The sequence below is a fragment of the Theobroma cacao genome, chromosome 1 (assembly GCF_053813885.1).
Source record: "Theobroma cacao isolate CCN51 chromosome 1, ASM5381388v1, whole genome shotgun sequence".
Classification (NCBI taxonomy): domain Eukaryota; kingdom Viridiplantae; phylum Streptophyta; class Magnoliopsida; order Malvales; family Malvaceae; genus Theobroma; species Theobroma cacao.
Window position 1 is genome coordinate 9,124,082 of NC_142639.1, and position 14,364 is coordinate 9,138,445.

Here is a 14,364-nt window from a genome sequence, read left to right on the forward strand (position 1 = left end):
AAAAAACCTCTTCATGGAAAAATCTAGTGAAACAAAAGTCATGAGAAAAAAAAGGACTATATTCTTAACATACTTTCCATTACATAGCAACAGACTCTTTTCTCCTAACTTGACAACAAACGGTTACAACTAGTTCGCATCTTGCAAAATGTCTTGTTTAACTCTGCTTGATAGATTATCAAACACTCTCCATACCAATCGTTCTTCCCCTAACAGTTATCTTTTTCCTTGATTGCATTTAAATCTAGTGGCGTATAATTATTACTTTACAATTATTAAATAGAAATTATTAATTGTGTATGACCCTTTTCCACTGTTATTGCCACACTATTTACTAATCCACTTGTATAATTAACACACAAATGCCACATCAAATACCACATTAGCCCATTTAAACTGTCCATATTTACATAACATTAACAGTATAAACTATTGTCTTTGATTTAATAAGAATTGATACCTTAGGATTAAAAAAGAAAATTGTTGGTAGAGAGAGAGAGAGAGTGGTGCGTTGGCAAAAGAGACGCCGCAAACATAGGCAGCACAGGCGATCTCATGCTAAAAGGACGAGAGAGAAGGAATTTCATGTGTTGTACGTATGCATAGGTCACATGTCCATGTTTAACGGACATTATTTTATGTTATTTGCTTTTTGGGTGTAAGCATTTTTGGAGTGGCAGTAGCCAGAGTACGAGAACCTGTTCTGTCAGTTATTAATTAAGAAATGTAGTTTCTCATCCCCATGTAGTTTTCTAATTTTGTTTTTGATCACTGTATCATACTTAACACTTTTAATTATTATCATTAAGAATCTCAAAAAATTCTCTCTCACGTATCATGTGGTAGCCTGAGCTTTACCATTCATCTAATTAATTAAAAACATATTTATTTTATCATTGTTAATAACTTAGCAATTGGTACGTTACTTGTCAATGTGTTATTATATTGTCATTTTATTTGTTATTATTTGTATAATCCTAAAGCTCTACAAGTAGATATGCGATGCTTATGTCTTGAAAGAAATATTTACTTGGTGTAGTTTTCATGTAAGAAAAACAACAGGTGACCACTCAGAAACCATCAAAAAATGGAGAAAGTTACTAAGCTTGTCGCTTGAGAGAGTGTTTTATGGTTGGGAGTGAACCAATATACATCACTACACTTGAGTTTGCGCAGTTGGTGATCATGGCAAGAGTAGGCTGGCCGATGAAAGCGCAACCCCTGTTTGGCAAAGAGAATGCCACAACAAGGTAGCCAAATTACCAAACAAAGAGCAGAGAGGATATCATAAACTCTTATTGTCATTGAGCAAACAAAATGGGAAAAGAATGTCATTAAGCGCAAAGTTCCTCTCAACTTTCGGTGTTCTATCTCACTAATAAAACGTGAGGTCAGCAAATCAAAGGATTACATTGGTGTAGTAATATGTACAAACGCCAAATGCCTAACTTCTATAAAAGCCCAAACGTTATTGCCAAGGCTAAGGACAACCCATAAACCATAATCCCCCAATGTTATTGTTATTTAATACCCAATTCCCATTAGAATGATGGTACAAGAATATTTCAAGTTCTAATAACAGGACCCCTGTACAGCCCTCTCCGAATCACAAAGTTGTCAGGGGGTTGAAACTCTTCTAGCCAGGTCATTTCAGAGTACGTCACTCCATTCACTTCTATCTCACCTTCATTAAACAACCAAAAAGGATCAGAGAAATCAATACACTACTTTTCTTCCAATAAGTCACGTCACAACATATTATACACGTTACAATCAACAACTAGGTTCAAAATTATGTTTTCTTACCAGGTAAATCCCTTCTCGGTGACCTCCGGAAGTAAGTACAATGTCGTCCATGCTCCGAAGAGTAAGGTGGAGATAAAATATCAAAAAGAGCACAGGGAGTCCGGGCCCTGAAGCAATGGATGTTGCCTCCACTTGTGGGATACAGCACTGTTGTTGCACAAGGAGCTGTCATCTCATCATCCCTAACAAGTTTCGCAGGTCTTGCTACAAAGCACCAGGAATAAGCAAATCGAAGTCAAACATCAACAAATGTATAACCGCTCTATACCCTGGAAGGGTGAAGAGAAAATGAATTAATTAAAATAAGAAACACACCAACACCTCATTCAGAAAAATGATCAAATATTTTAATGTCTATGGCACAAGCAACCACCATATTCACAAATGGTACAGATAGACAGTTTTCACTAGCATAAGCCCTCAAAATCACTTCAATTAATCAATAAAAGATATAATCCAGATCTAAGAAGTCCTATTTATTTAATTTTCACATTTCATTAGCCTCAATTGCATTTTGCATGTTTCACACAAGCCAAACATCTAACATGAGCCAAAATACCTAAAAGAAACATAGAAAGGGCAACCACCTTAGCACATCCTTGAAAAGTCAGCTTACACCATAATACCCCTAAATTGGACAAAATATATCATTTGCGTAACCTGTTTGTTCATCAACTTCCCCACACTTAATTTTGTGAGCACCAAGTTAAAGTTGAACATATCTAACTATAAGAACACACCCTTAGATTCTAAATTTGCCACTGACTTGGCTCTGTATCCCTGTTTCAGTGAATGGTTCTAATTTGAATTAGGGGATCCAAATATCTGGATGGGGTTAAATTACATTTAGAATTTGTGATTACAAATCCAAACTGAACTCAATTAGAAAACTCATCAAATGTCGAAAAGAAATACTTTGGTTGGCTTCTATAACTATTCATTTGGTCTGGTTTGGTTTCAAAATGGAAAAACTGAAAATTTTTATTGATGAAAACTCCATTCACACCCCTAGCCGAAACTAAGTCCAGTAGCAACCCAAAAACTAGCCTCCAAATATTTCACCAAAGCAGCAGAAGGAAAATATTTCACAAGCATTCTCAACAAGTTGGAAGTAAACTACATCTACACAAGATGAGGAATTCAAGAGGTCTCTCACATCGTTTAATTCTAGCAAAAAAGGCTCTTTACATCTGCAATATATAAAGAATCATTAGCTGTAATCGAAAGACCTCCAATATAGTATTTCCTTAGTTTTCTCCCTCTATTCCACCCAATTGTTGTTAAAAATAAACTTCAATCTCAAATTATTTCCTCTCTGTTACTTTTAAACCAACCACTGACACACAGATAACTACACGCAATGCAGATTATACAGAAAACTGTATCTTATAAAGCAAATCCAGATATAAAAAGATGTTCATTTCTCTCTCAAGTCATACATAAATACTAATCCTATGAGGCCAAACGGTGAAGAACATGAGTTCCACAATATTTCTAACATAGGAAGATTAACAAAATTTTATAAAAGGTACCAAATTTTCTACAATGAATTACCAGAGAAAACTCCTGAAATAAAATTATTCTGAAAAGAAAAGAATGAAGATGGGACTCATGAGGTTTCGAGGAACATAACAGAGGTTCTCATTACTGAGTCAATTACATAACAAATTTTAGTTAATAGGCATCAAGGAATATAAGAATGCTAAAAACACACCTTGTAGTGGATCTTCCGGCTCTGTTGAATCAAGCCAATCATATGACTTTACATGTAATGAGCCATAGATAAGCCTGCTCAGCACAGTCATTCCTGGATGATTATGAAGAGGTATCATAGAGGAAGGCGGCATACAAAAAATTCCTATCTGCAGAGAAAGAGAAAAACAAAATGAAGGCCTGTTCATCTCAATAATTGCAACTTCAGTATTTAAAATTTTAAATATAATTCCAAGGGAAGTGTTCATTTTAATAAATTCTAGGGAGATTTCCAGCTAAATGCAAATTCCTTGCATTGAAATTCTAAAAGTTATATGTACTCAATAACAGGTCATATCTTCAGCAAAAATAGCCAACAGCTGATGGGTGATATGAAGTTTGTGCTTACAGAGAAGCTATCACACTCATGTAAGTGCAGATACTTAATTGGTGGCAATGACTGATGGCTTCCATTCCGCTCATGTACAGGACCAGACCAATTACGTACCACTTGCGCTTCCTGTTCCAGACCTACATCAGAAGGCTTCATTTTCTCTGAAATAAAATGACATTTGGGTTAAAAATGCAGTGAATATGCTATGAAACTTAGAGTTTCATGCAAAAACAAACAATAAGAAGAACAACCCTTAAACCTAAGGTTAAAATGGTGAGGTTAAAAAAGTGGAAAATTTCCACATGAATAAATTGCATACAGAATTATCTATACTCATAAAATCTACGACATTCATTCTACAGTCTATACCAGCTTCTTTGCACCTTTTTTCCTTTTTCTGGAAATCCCAACCAGTTCAACCATTTTGAGAGTCAGATAATGAAAATCCTGAACTTAAGAAAAATACATTGAATATCCTACAGTTCAAGGAGCCAAACTATAAGATCAAAAGTGGGGAAAAAATCAAGTCTTCGAATGAAAACATTGATTATAATTATCTTACAATTTCTGAGAGCCAAAATAAGACACAAGGTGTATGAAGCATGAAAGTAAGTTCCCTAATCCCTATAAACTGACAACCTTCACCTTCTCTAAAACCAATAACAGCCTCCCCCACCCTTTCTCTGCCCAGAGAAAATATCATCTTCTACAATAAACCTGATGACAATCATTTAATTTAGATTAGCCAGCTGCACACCCACCTACATGAGTGTTTAAAAATAAGGAAGAGAAATTGGGAGAAGAATTATTTATAAATTAATGCGGCACCAGAGGGAAAAAGTTTAGAGTTGAGAAGAGGTTCTGTTGAAATTGAACATTTCGTTTTGTTTGAACAGAGAAAAAGTTGAAAATAAAATTCAATAGATGTAATTATTCTTAAACGGCCAATTTAATACTCCCCGCATTCCACAATGAGCAGCCATCTTTCCTTTTTAGGCATTTCAAAACCAAATCCTCTTTCCCATTTTGCACACATAAAACCCTTATTTTTCTACATTTTCTATTAATTCTTCATGACTTTCTTCCTTTTTCTGAATTAGAAAGTATGAAAGTTGGATCTCGCAGAGCTGGTAAATACCAATATCTTAATTTCATCAGTTTAGCATAGCCCAATCAAATTTACATAAAATATGAAAACTGGAGATCACCTAGCTTGTTAATTTTGATAATAATAATAATAATAATAATAATAAGCATTCATTAATGTAAATTGACCCTGTAACCAACAAAGCTACTTTAAACTATTATCTCAAACTATGTACATCATTTACGGATGCAGCTTCTCGTTGCATTTGAAATAAGACAAAGATAATAACAACAAATTTCAAAAAATACCCCAAGCCTACATACCAAACTTTAATTCCCCCCTCATCCAATTTACACTAATAATAGCAAAGCAATCAATTGCTGTTAGCATCAATGTGTAATAGTATAAGGCAGCAAGAGATCAGAATTTGGCTTATAATGATAGAAAAAATAATCTGACATTTTCAGACTTCATAATATTCAATATTAAAAGGGTTGCACCATATTGAGGTACAGAAGAAAGCAGAACCCAGAAAGTTAAAACTATATTTTCAACAATGTTGTCTATGTGAACTTATCTTAACTTAGAAGGTTGGAAGCATAAGGTTTTTCTATATATATATATATGGATCATAGTCATTATCAGAAACAATCATAATACTAAAAATAGACTACATAGCTACAATTCCATAGAAAACAAGAAGTACAAAACAACAGAACCAAAAGTAATGATAAATGTTCCTTGAAGGAATGAGTGCAAAACAGTTTTCCAAAGAAGCATATGTATATCACTTACTTGCCATTATGGAAAAACAATTATATTCAGCACATAAATATGCCAAAAACCTAAACATCAAGGGATTGGGCTTTCTTCTCTCTCAACATGGACGCTAATTAAGGTTGGAAGAGGAGTTTGAAGAATAAGTTCACAAATCTAGAGAATGCACCTCCTCTCTACAGGCAGACATCAAAGAACTCTAGGCTTCCTGTTTTATATATATGTTGCTAAAAATTAACGTGTTGTTTGATAGATTCAACATTGAAAAATTAAGCACTGAATTTTTAGTTATTAAAGTGTAAGTACTGAATTTATACAATAAAAATTGTTGCAATGCTGCTGAAAATTAAATATTGGGCAGATCTTTTATTGATTTTTTCTAAAAGCAACATGCGACTTTATTATGATTTTTCATTAATAAAAGTTAAAAAAGAAATAACATAAAATTAATGTAATTAAGGAATAAAAATTTCCTTCTAAAAGATTGTTGAATACATTAGGTAGGTTTTAACTTTTAACTACATAACTATTTCAACTCTTTTCATGGAAAATTTTCCATTAAGGTAGCATTTGGTAACTTTCAAGATCAATGTGGTGATCTAATCACCGTGGAGATTAGATCACAATGTGATGTAATCACTAGTAATCTTAGATTATCATGTTTGGTCTAATATTACAAATCACCAGTAATCATAAGTCACTATGTTTTGTTTTGCATAGAAAAAAAGGATCATTGAGTACAAAGTATCGAAAATAACCTTAATTTTATAATAAGGATAAAAAAGAAAGCAACAATTTCAATTTTTATTGAATGAACAATTTATAAAAATGAAATCCATCTTTGTATAGGAAATTACAAAGCATGAACCAATTTTCATAAGTCTAATTTTCCAAAACAACCAATCAAAGTCATCAGCTTGTTCCCATGAAGTCCAAGGTCACATAGGTTGCCTTGTAATTATACAAGGGTAAATTTATCATAAATGATTTAGGAGATCACTCCTCCTCAGTGATAAAAACTTTGATACCCTTTTTGGATGAGATTTAAATCATCCCTCAAGGCAGTAATATAATCACTCTCAGTGATCTAAGATCACTGCCACACAACTTTGAAGATAATAATTTTCAATGGTTTCAAATTTTCCATGGTTTATCAAATAACAGCTAAGTTGCAAAAATCACCTCTACCAAAGAAAAGCATTTCTTCGATATTGTGGTATCCCCTGGTTCTTAGAATATTAAATTAGAATAATAATTACTCAGAAGGACATCTTAGTCCCTTGAAGTGCTGATATATGTCAAGACGAACCAGCTCTAAAATATCCGAAAATAGATCTCTTTCCATTAAACCCATTGATTAGAGGGGCATATGCAGCATTTGGGAGGAACTAAATCAACACATTTGAATCTCATTTTTTTCTTACACCAACTAGTGAATATTTTCTTACTGTTGAAGATATGTATTGCACCTTCCAATAGTTCCCAATTACAGCTTATTAGCATGAAAGACTTTCAGAAAAAAATATTAGCTTGCTTATAATTCCATAAGTGGCACACTAACCCTGGCACTATTAAAGGTTTTGAGCCTCAAGGGTCTTATTTTATTTATTCAACATCTAGATTTGTTAGACCATAAAGCAGATAGCATCAAGCCACTCAAGGCTCAATTAGGAAAATGGCCATTTGTATATAAAAGGCGATGCAACTACCACAAAAGATACTGCTACACTTCAAACCTAAGGTCGCACCAACAAGCATTAACACTAATACTCCATTTCTCTGTTCAAGGGCAATTTTTCACATGATGGAAGCATAGACTTCTACCGTCGGACCTCAAAAAAAAAAAACACCACTACAATTAGTGTACGGAGATCATCCTCAGACCACAAAAGAGAAAGGGCAAAATAGAGCACCCCAAACACTATTTTCTATTTTGTATCTAGAAGCACCCAAATGCCAAATAATTCTCAAGGTCTCCAACTAATAAAAGAACAGTACCTGCTCCACAATAATGGAGCAGATGTTGAATGTGAAGAAGGCAGAACAATTGGCAATTTGAACTCATGATACAACAAGCTCTTAGTACTCAAGAAACAGGATCTTAAATGATGGGATTAGTTGCTACTATTTTAAAGATCGACGAATGCCTACAGGCAACTGGCAGTGATCTTTTACCATCAGACATGGTGGCTAAAATGATTAAATTTTAAAGAAATAAAATGAAATAGAGCTTAACAGCAGAGAAAAAGGGATATAATTTCCTTAAAAGTATAACAAAGTTCTGATATAGGTATTTGTGGGGAGGATAACAAATTTATCACTCTACTCAAATTAACTTTGTCAATAAAAGGGCCTCTTCCTAAAAGGAAAACAAAATTGAACTTAGAAAAAATTACAAACTTAACATCCCCAAAAATGAAGCTTAGTAATTTATGAATTTTAATCACTAAGCCACAAGGAAACTTGATGTCTCTGTCAGCCAAAAAGCATGGAACTATTTTATTGGTAGATCATGGACTTGACAAGAAATGGATAGGCTTGGGGAGGCATGAAGCAACTTGCAACAGCTGATGTCATCCAAAGAAAGACCCAGCTGACTTAAATTAAATAACCTAAGAGTAAAATTAACATGCTTCAATTTTGACGAAAAATGTCCTCACAACTAAATGCTAGAAAAATTGAGCTTCGATGGTACTTTATGACTACCACTTCTAACAATATGCAGAAGATTAAGAACTGCTTTCAACAAGGTTGTATCTCAATAAGAATAACTAATAAAACATAGCAGACTTGGTTCAACCATAAACTCAAAAAATGAACACAGAGGCAGTGAAAGAATCATTATTGAATACCTAGCATAGCACGGACCCTTTCAAGAGCTTCTTCAGAAACAGGGCCATTCGGCGAGAATGATTCTCTGCAAGTTTTATAAAGTCTCTGTATATAATATGGCATGTTTGTAAAGACGATACCAACTTAACTGAACAGACCAAAAGCCTTGATGTCAGTAAGCTGATAACGCCTTTCTGCAAGAAACTTACTAGTTGATATTGCGATAAAAGATACAATTTGGTGACAACTGGATCTGCGAATTAAGCCGACGGTAGTAGATCTGCATGGCAATTATATCATCATCCCTCCGTGCTAATCTCCCTTACAACCACCCTATCAAACAAGGCACACATTGAAGCCAAAGTAAATAAATTTAACTCATTTCCAACCAAAACACTGATTAAGTATAGAAAAACATAGCCTCCCTCATATCATTTTTAAAGGATTGAATGCATAATTTTTTATAATTACTTTTACTACACTAAACCTCCCATAATAGAAAATCAAGGAAATTGAACAAATTCTATACTGAGCCTGAGACAAGCTAAGTAGTTCAATTAACGTAAAATGTACTAGTCAACAATATTAATTATTTATCGTTTCTTAATTTTCTAAAATAAAGGTTAAATACAAAAGAAAGCAGAATCTATATTTTCTCGCAGGATTTAGGTTTACCAAATTTAAAAAAAAAAAACAAGAAGGAATCAAAATTACGATGAACAGAAAATGGGATAGAATAGCAAAAATTAAACAATTAATTGAAAAAAAAAATTGCGAGAATTAAAAGCAATAGCGGAAAAAAGGGAAAATAGAATAAAAATTGAACTGACCAATTTGAGATTCATCAACTGGAAATAAAACTGCTAGGAAGAGATGGGCGTGGAAAATTAGGATAAGAGAGAAGAAGGAATTTATAAGCAGCAGAACAGAAGAGAAAGAGATCGCTGAGCCTGAGAGCAGAGACACAAAGCGAGACAGGCGAACCAAGATCTTGGACGCGTCATTAACTTCTTCCCAGTTTTTGGTTTGCCCTTCCGGGGGCTTAGACTTGCTGCTCTCCCCTTCTTATCGACCAGCGATTGCGTTCGCCTGCTCATAGCACATTATTTTACAAAATTACCCCAAAGTAAAGTAAATTATAAAAGTAACACAAAAGCTAACAAAAGAAAATTATTTACTTTTTTAAACTCTACGACCAATTTGATATTCAATCCACACTTTAGAGACTTACGGATGTAATGAAATTAAATAAATATTTTCCAACAAAGTAACTTTGTACACTTCAAATAACATGTGAGCTACAACTGTTGCTAGTTATCAATAAACAGTTAGGTTAACGAAAACACTAACAAAATGATTTTTTTTTTTCCTTATAACATTAGAATCATAAGGATCAGTAAGTGGCATTTTTAATTTATGAATCAAAATGATATGTGAATATGATTCAAACTTTGAGGACCATAAGTGTAATTTATTAACCATTTTGTATTTCTTTTATTGCTACTACTAGTTCTTAACCAACATGCATTTTGTAGGTAAATTGTATAATAAATTGATTGTAAACCATATAACTTAATTAATAAGTATAAATTTGTACTTATAAATTTTTTACATTAGCCTAAAAACTTAAAAAAAAAAAAAACATGTACAATTCTAAACACTAAATATTTATGTATTGTTTCTCCCGTTCCATTTTGTAAATGTCTCTTTTTTATTTTTTTGCAAAAATCAAGAAAATATCTTTGATTTTGATGTACCTTATTTTAAACTTTTAAATTTTTTTATAAAATTCATATTTCATGGTTTTTAATGCAAAAATATATTTGGAATATAGAATAAGTAAGAATATCAAGTATTCCAAAATAATAATAAAATAAAAATAACATAATTTTGAAACAGTAAAAAAAAAGTGAACAACACATTTGGTACTTGAATATTTGATATAAAAAAAAATCACAACTAGATACTCTAACTTTCATTTCATGAAACAAATTATGCGTGGATGACATGTTCAAGAACACATAACCATAATGTGTCACATGCCTAAAAATACCACATCATTTTCTCTTTTATCTTAAAAAATTTTATTTTTAAAAACTAAAAACATTGAAAAGAAATAAAAAAAAGAATGGTGGAAAAAAAAAAAGGAAAGGAATATACAGAAAGAGAAGGAAAGGGAGGGGAGGAAAGGGTTGACAGCCCACTCCCCCCACCCCTCCCCTTCCCTTACTCCGTCCTTTCTTTCTCTCTTACCCTCACTCTCTTCGATTTCCCTCTCATCTTCATTTTTTTTTGAAAATTTTAATTCAAGAATTTTAAAAATAAAAAAGTAACTTGGCATATTTGTAAACATTTGGCATGTTATGATTGAGTGTTTTTAAACATGTGTTGATTGATAAATTTAGTAAAAAATACAATCTTCTTTTAATTTAATTGTATTTTTTTTAATACAAAATAGACAATTTTAGTATAGTTCGGGTACCAAATACACTGACAATTTTGCTATAGCTAGGTTACCTAACACGTAATTGACCCAAATAAAAAAATAGACAAAAAGGTGACATGAAAATAAAATTTTAAGAATTTTAATAAGTGACTTATATAAAAGTATTGTCATTATTGAATATACTATGATAAACTAACATATATATATATATATTAATGTTATTATTTGGTAAACTAACAAAAAAGTGACAAAGAGAGTAAAATTCCTTCAATAATCACATTCTCGAAAAGACCCAAAAAAAAAAAAAAAAAAACAAGCAGACAAACGCAACTTGAGTTCAATTCAAACTCACCAAATGTCTGCATGATTACTCTGAAAAGCACGAGCAATGATCCCTTTGTTAGGTTATAAATTCTTTTCATTGCAACCTTGTCTTTTCCTCTCCTAAGTCTTGTCCTCTTAAATGTCTTTTAGTTAACTGAGTAATGTAATTATTAGCAATCAAAAAGCAAGTTTGTTTCAAAGCTCTATTTCAACTTCTTAAAAAGAGTTGTTCTTCGTCCTTATCGGTCAAAGCGTCTTTCAATGGCAGTTTCACCAAACTCAAGCCTTCCTCTTTTGGATCTGGCCAAACTCGGTCATGGACCAAGGTTCCAACCCATTCTAGGAGGTGTAGCCCGAGTCTCTGTTTTTTCAACGATCTGTTTTCAGCTATACATTTTTGGGTATTCCACATCCACACCGCAAACCTTTCCCAACAAAGCATATTAAAAGATTAAACAAAATGAATTTAATTTGCTCTACATTTAAAGCATTTTAATTTAAAATGACTCGATATATTATAATATTACGTAACTTTAGTTTGAACGATTCAAATGACTAGATATATTAAGTAACTTTCTTCTAATAAAATTTTAAAATATATTATTTAATTATTTTACTTGGTAGAGTAAATCAATGAAAAAATCAACAAAATCTAACATAAAATTAGCTAAAATATATGGTGAGATTTTAATATAATATCTACAAATTTTAACATCAAAGCTTGTTTGGTCTATTTTTTTTAATTTAAAAGCTATAATAAAACTCTTATGAAAAATAATAGTTTTTAAAATTAAACTAAAACTATTTAGTAAATTTGCTTTCATTAGCTTTTTTTTTTTTTTATAGATAAGCTATTTGACAAAACAATTTGTATAAGTTCTAATTTTAATTAATATTACTATAAAGAATATTTAATAAATAACTTTCTATTAATTACAAATTACTTTGTTCACAATGAAAAAAAGTTAATTTTATTTTCTTATCTATTTAAAATAAAATTTTGGAAATATGAAAAACATTTTTATATAATATAAAGTTTATAATTAATAATAAATCATAAAAAAGAGTTTCATAAATAATTTATAAGTAACACATAATTTATAAATAACTCATTAATCAACAATTCCTGTTTTTCATCAATGCAACCCACTGTTTAGTTCCGAATTCTACCCATATAACTATCATTCAATACTCTTCTATAAGTATATAAATCCATTTCTTCATCATTATTTCTTTCTTCTTTACTCTCAAGCATATAATTAGAATTACGATCTCATCTGTTAAACTCTTCATTATAGCACTACATTGTCTAATGTAATTATGAAATGCCATTGTTGTGACAATAATCTTTTCTTGTTTTATCTAAGGAAATGGCTTCATATCACATAAAATATGCCACATGTTTTTCTAAACTCCAATTATTCGTTCAATAACATTTCTTAATGAAAAATGTGCACGGTTGAATGTTTCTTTTACACCTTTTGGTTGATTGCAACATTTAAAATCAAGAACGTGACATCCTTTACCTTTATAGGGTGCTAGATACCTTTTCATATTAGGAAAACCAGAATCCACTATATAATATTTACTTAAAAAAATTAAAGGTTCTAGTATTAATTTATTAAAAAATTCAAGAGATAAATATATAAAATGATAAATTTTATATCATAAAAATTATAAGTTGTACCTTTCAAATGGTGAAGGAATACGTTTTTCATTTTTTCAAGTACAATTGAAAGGATATAAGTATCATGTGCAGTGCCAAGTCAACCAACAACTACAAAAGTGAATAGAGTGTCAAAGTTACACACTAATATGATGTTGTGTGTTGGAAATCCCTTTCGACTAACAAAATGAATTTAATCATTTACAGGAAGAATAACAGGAACATATGATCTATCTATAGCACCAATGTAGCCTTGAAAATAACGTTAATATCTACAATCATTTTTAATTTTAGATAGAACTTCTGCAAATTGAAAATTTGGAACTTTGACAATTTCATTGGCCAGTAAAACATAAACTATCTAACACTTCACCGAACTTCCTACTTACAATCTCTCTCAATTTTTCAAATTTATTTTGGACATTACAATTTGTTTTGCTGTATGCACAAGTCCAAAGTAACAAAGCGACTGCCTCCAATGCTGTCATGTCTTTATATTGATGTAACTATCCTTTACTTATTAACATATTTATAAGTTGCAATACAACATATGATTTTATCTTAAACATTTTATAACTTTAACTCGAAGTTTGTAAAGTTTTATGTACCCAATTCCACCTATCAAAACAATTGAATTTGTTTCCTTGTTTCATTGAGTATTTCACATGATATACAATTGCACTAGCAGCTCCTTTATAAATGTTTTGATAAATTCTTCTACTACAACTTCCCATTTTTTAATTTTGAATGAAATTATTAATTTTTCACACTTATGAATCTCATCCGTTTAAATTTGAACTAAGATTTTGAGAATGACTAAATCCCAATTTTGCATTATGTTTTGGTTTTTCTGAAATTTCAAAATTGGGTGGAAGCATTTTTTGGCTAGTCATAAAGTACAACAAGACATATAAAGCAATAAATCTTGTGTCATCATTATCCAAGAACTGATCATTTAGCCACGATGGTCCATTAAGACTGCATATGCATTACACCAAATACAATTAAACCAAGCTGCATAATAAGGTAGAAAATGCTCGAAATTCACACAAGTATATGTCACTCACAAATTATCTAACATGACTCTAAATCCTATAAAACATTCAAGGACATTTCCAACAAAACTCAAAAATAGGTAAATTACCATGAGTCATATCCACAAGAAAACAATAGTTTTTAGAAAAGTGACAATTCGTTATTTGGATACATTTTTAATTATTTGCAACTTTAATAAAGTTCAATACAGATTAGACCTCAATATATTTACTTACATTTTGGAATAGACAAAAGACAATATTAGAACAAAAGTAACCAGATAAGACTACTGGGATGTAGAGCTA

At 31.4% G+C, this 14,364-nt stretch overlaps 1 protein-coding gene across 1 annotated transcript; it reads right to left on the bottom strand.

The window, feature by feature from the left end:
* Positions 1–1,283: 1,283 nt before the first annotated feature.
* LOC18612063 (2-aminoethanethiol dioxygenase, putative (DUF1637)) lies at positions 1,284–9,650 on the bottom strand. Its single transcript, XM_007048647.3, has 6 exons — positions 9,419–9,650; positions 8,609–8,921; positions 3,908–4,053; positions 3,521–3,668; positions 1,807–2,010; positions 1,284–1,684 (listed from the first exon to the last, which is right to left on the bottom strand). Exons 2-6 carry the CDS (start codon positions 8,709–8,711, stop codon positions 1,566–1,568), a joined length of 720 nt encoding a protein of 239 aa, XP_007048709.1. The 5' UTR covers positions 8,712–8,921; positions 9,419–9,650; the 3' UTR covers positions 1,284–1,565.
* Between the last annotated feature and the right edge of the window lie 4,714 nt (positions 9,651–14,364).

Coding starts and splice junctions, on each gene's coding strand:
- LOC18612063 (XM_007048647.3), bottom strand. CDS start 8,711: ATGCCATATTATATACAGAGACTTTATAAAACTTGCAGAGAATCATTC. Junction 2,011..3,520: donor GCCGGAAGATCCACTACAAG/GTGTGTTTTTAG, acceptor GGTGCTTTGTAG/CAAGACCTGCGAAACTTGTT. Junction 1,685..1,806: donor ACCGAGAAGGGATTTACCTG/GTAAGAAAACAT, acceptor TGTTTAATGAAG/GTGAGATAGAAGTGAATGGA.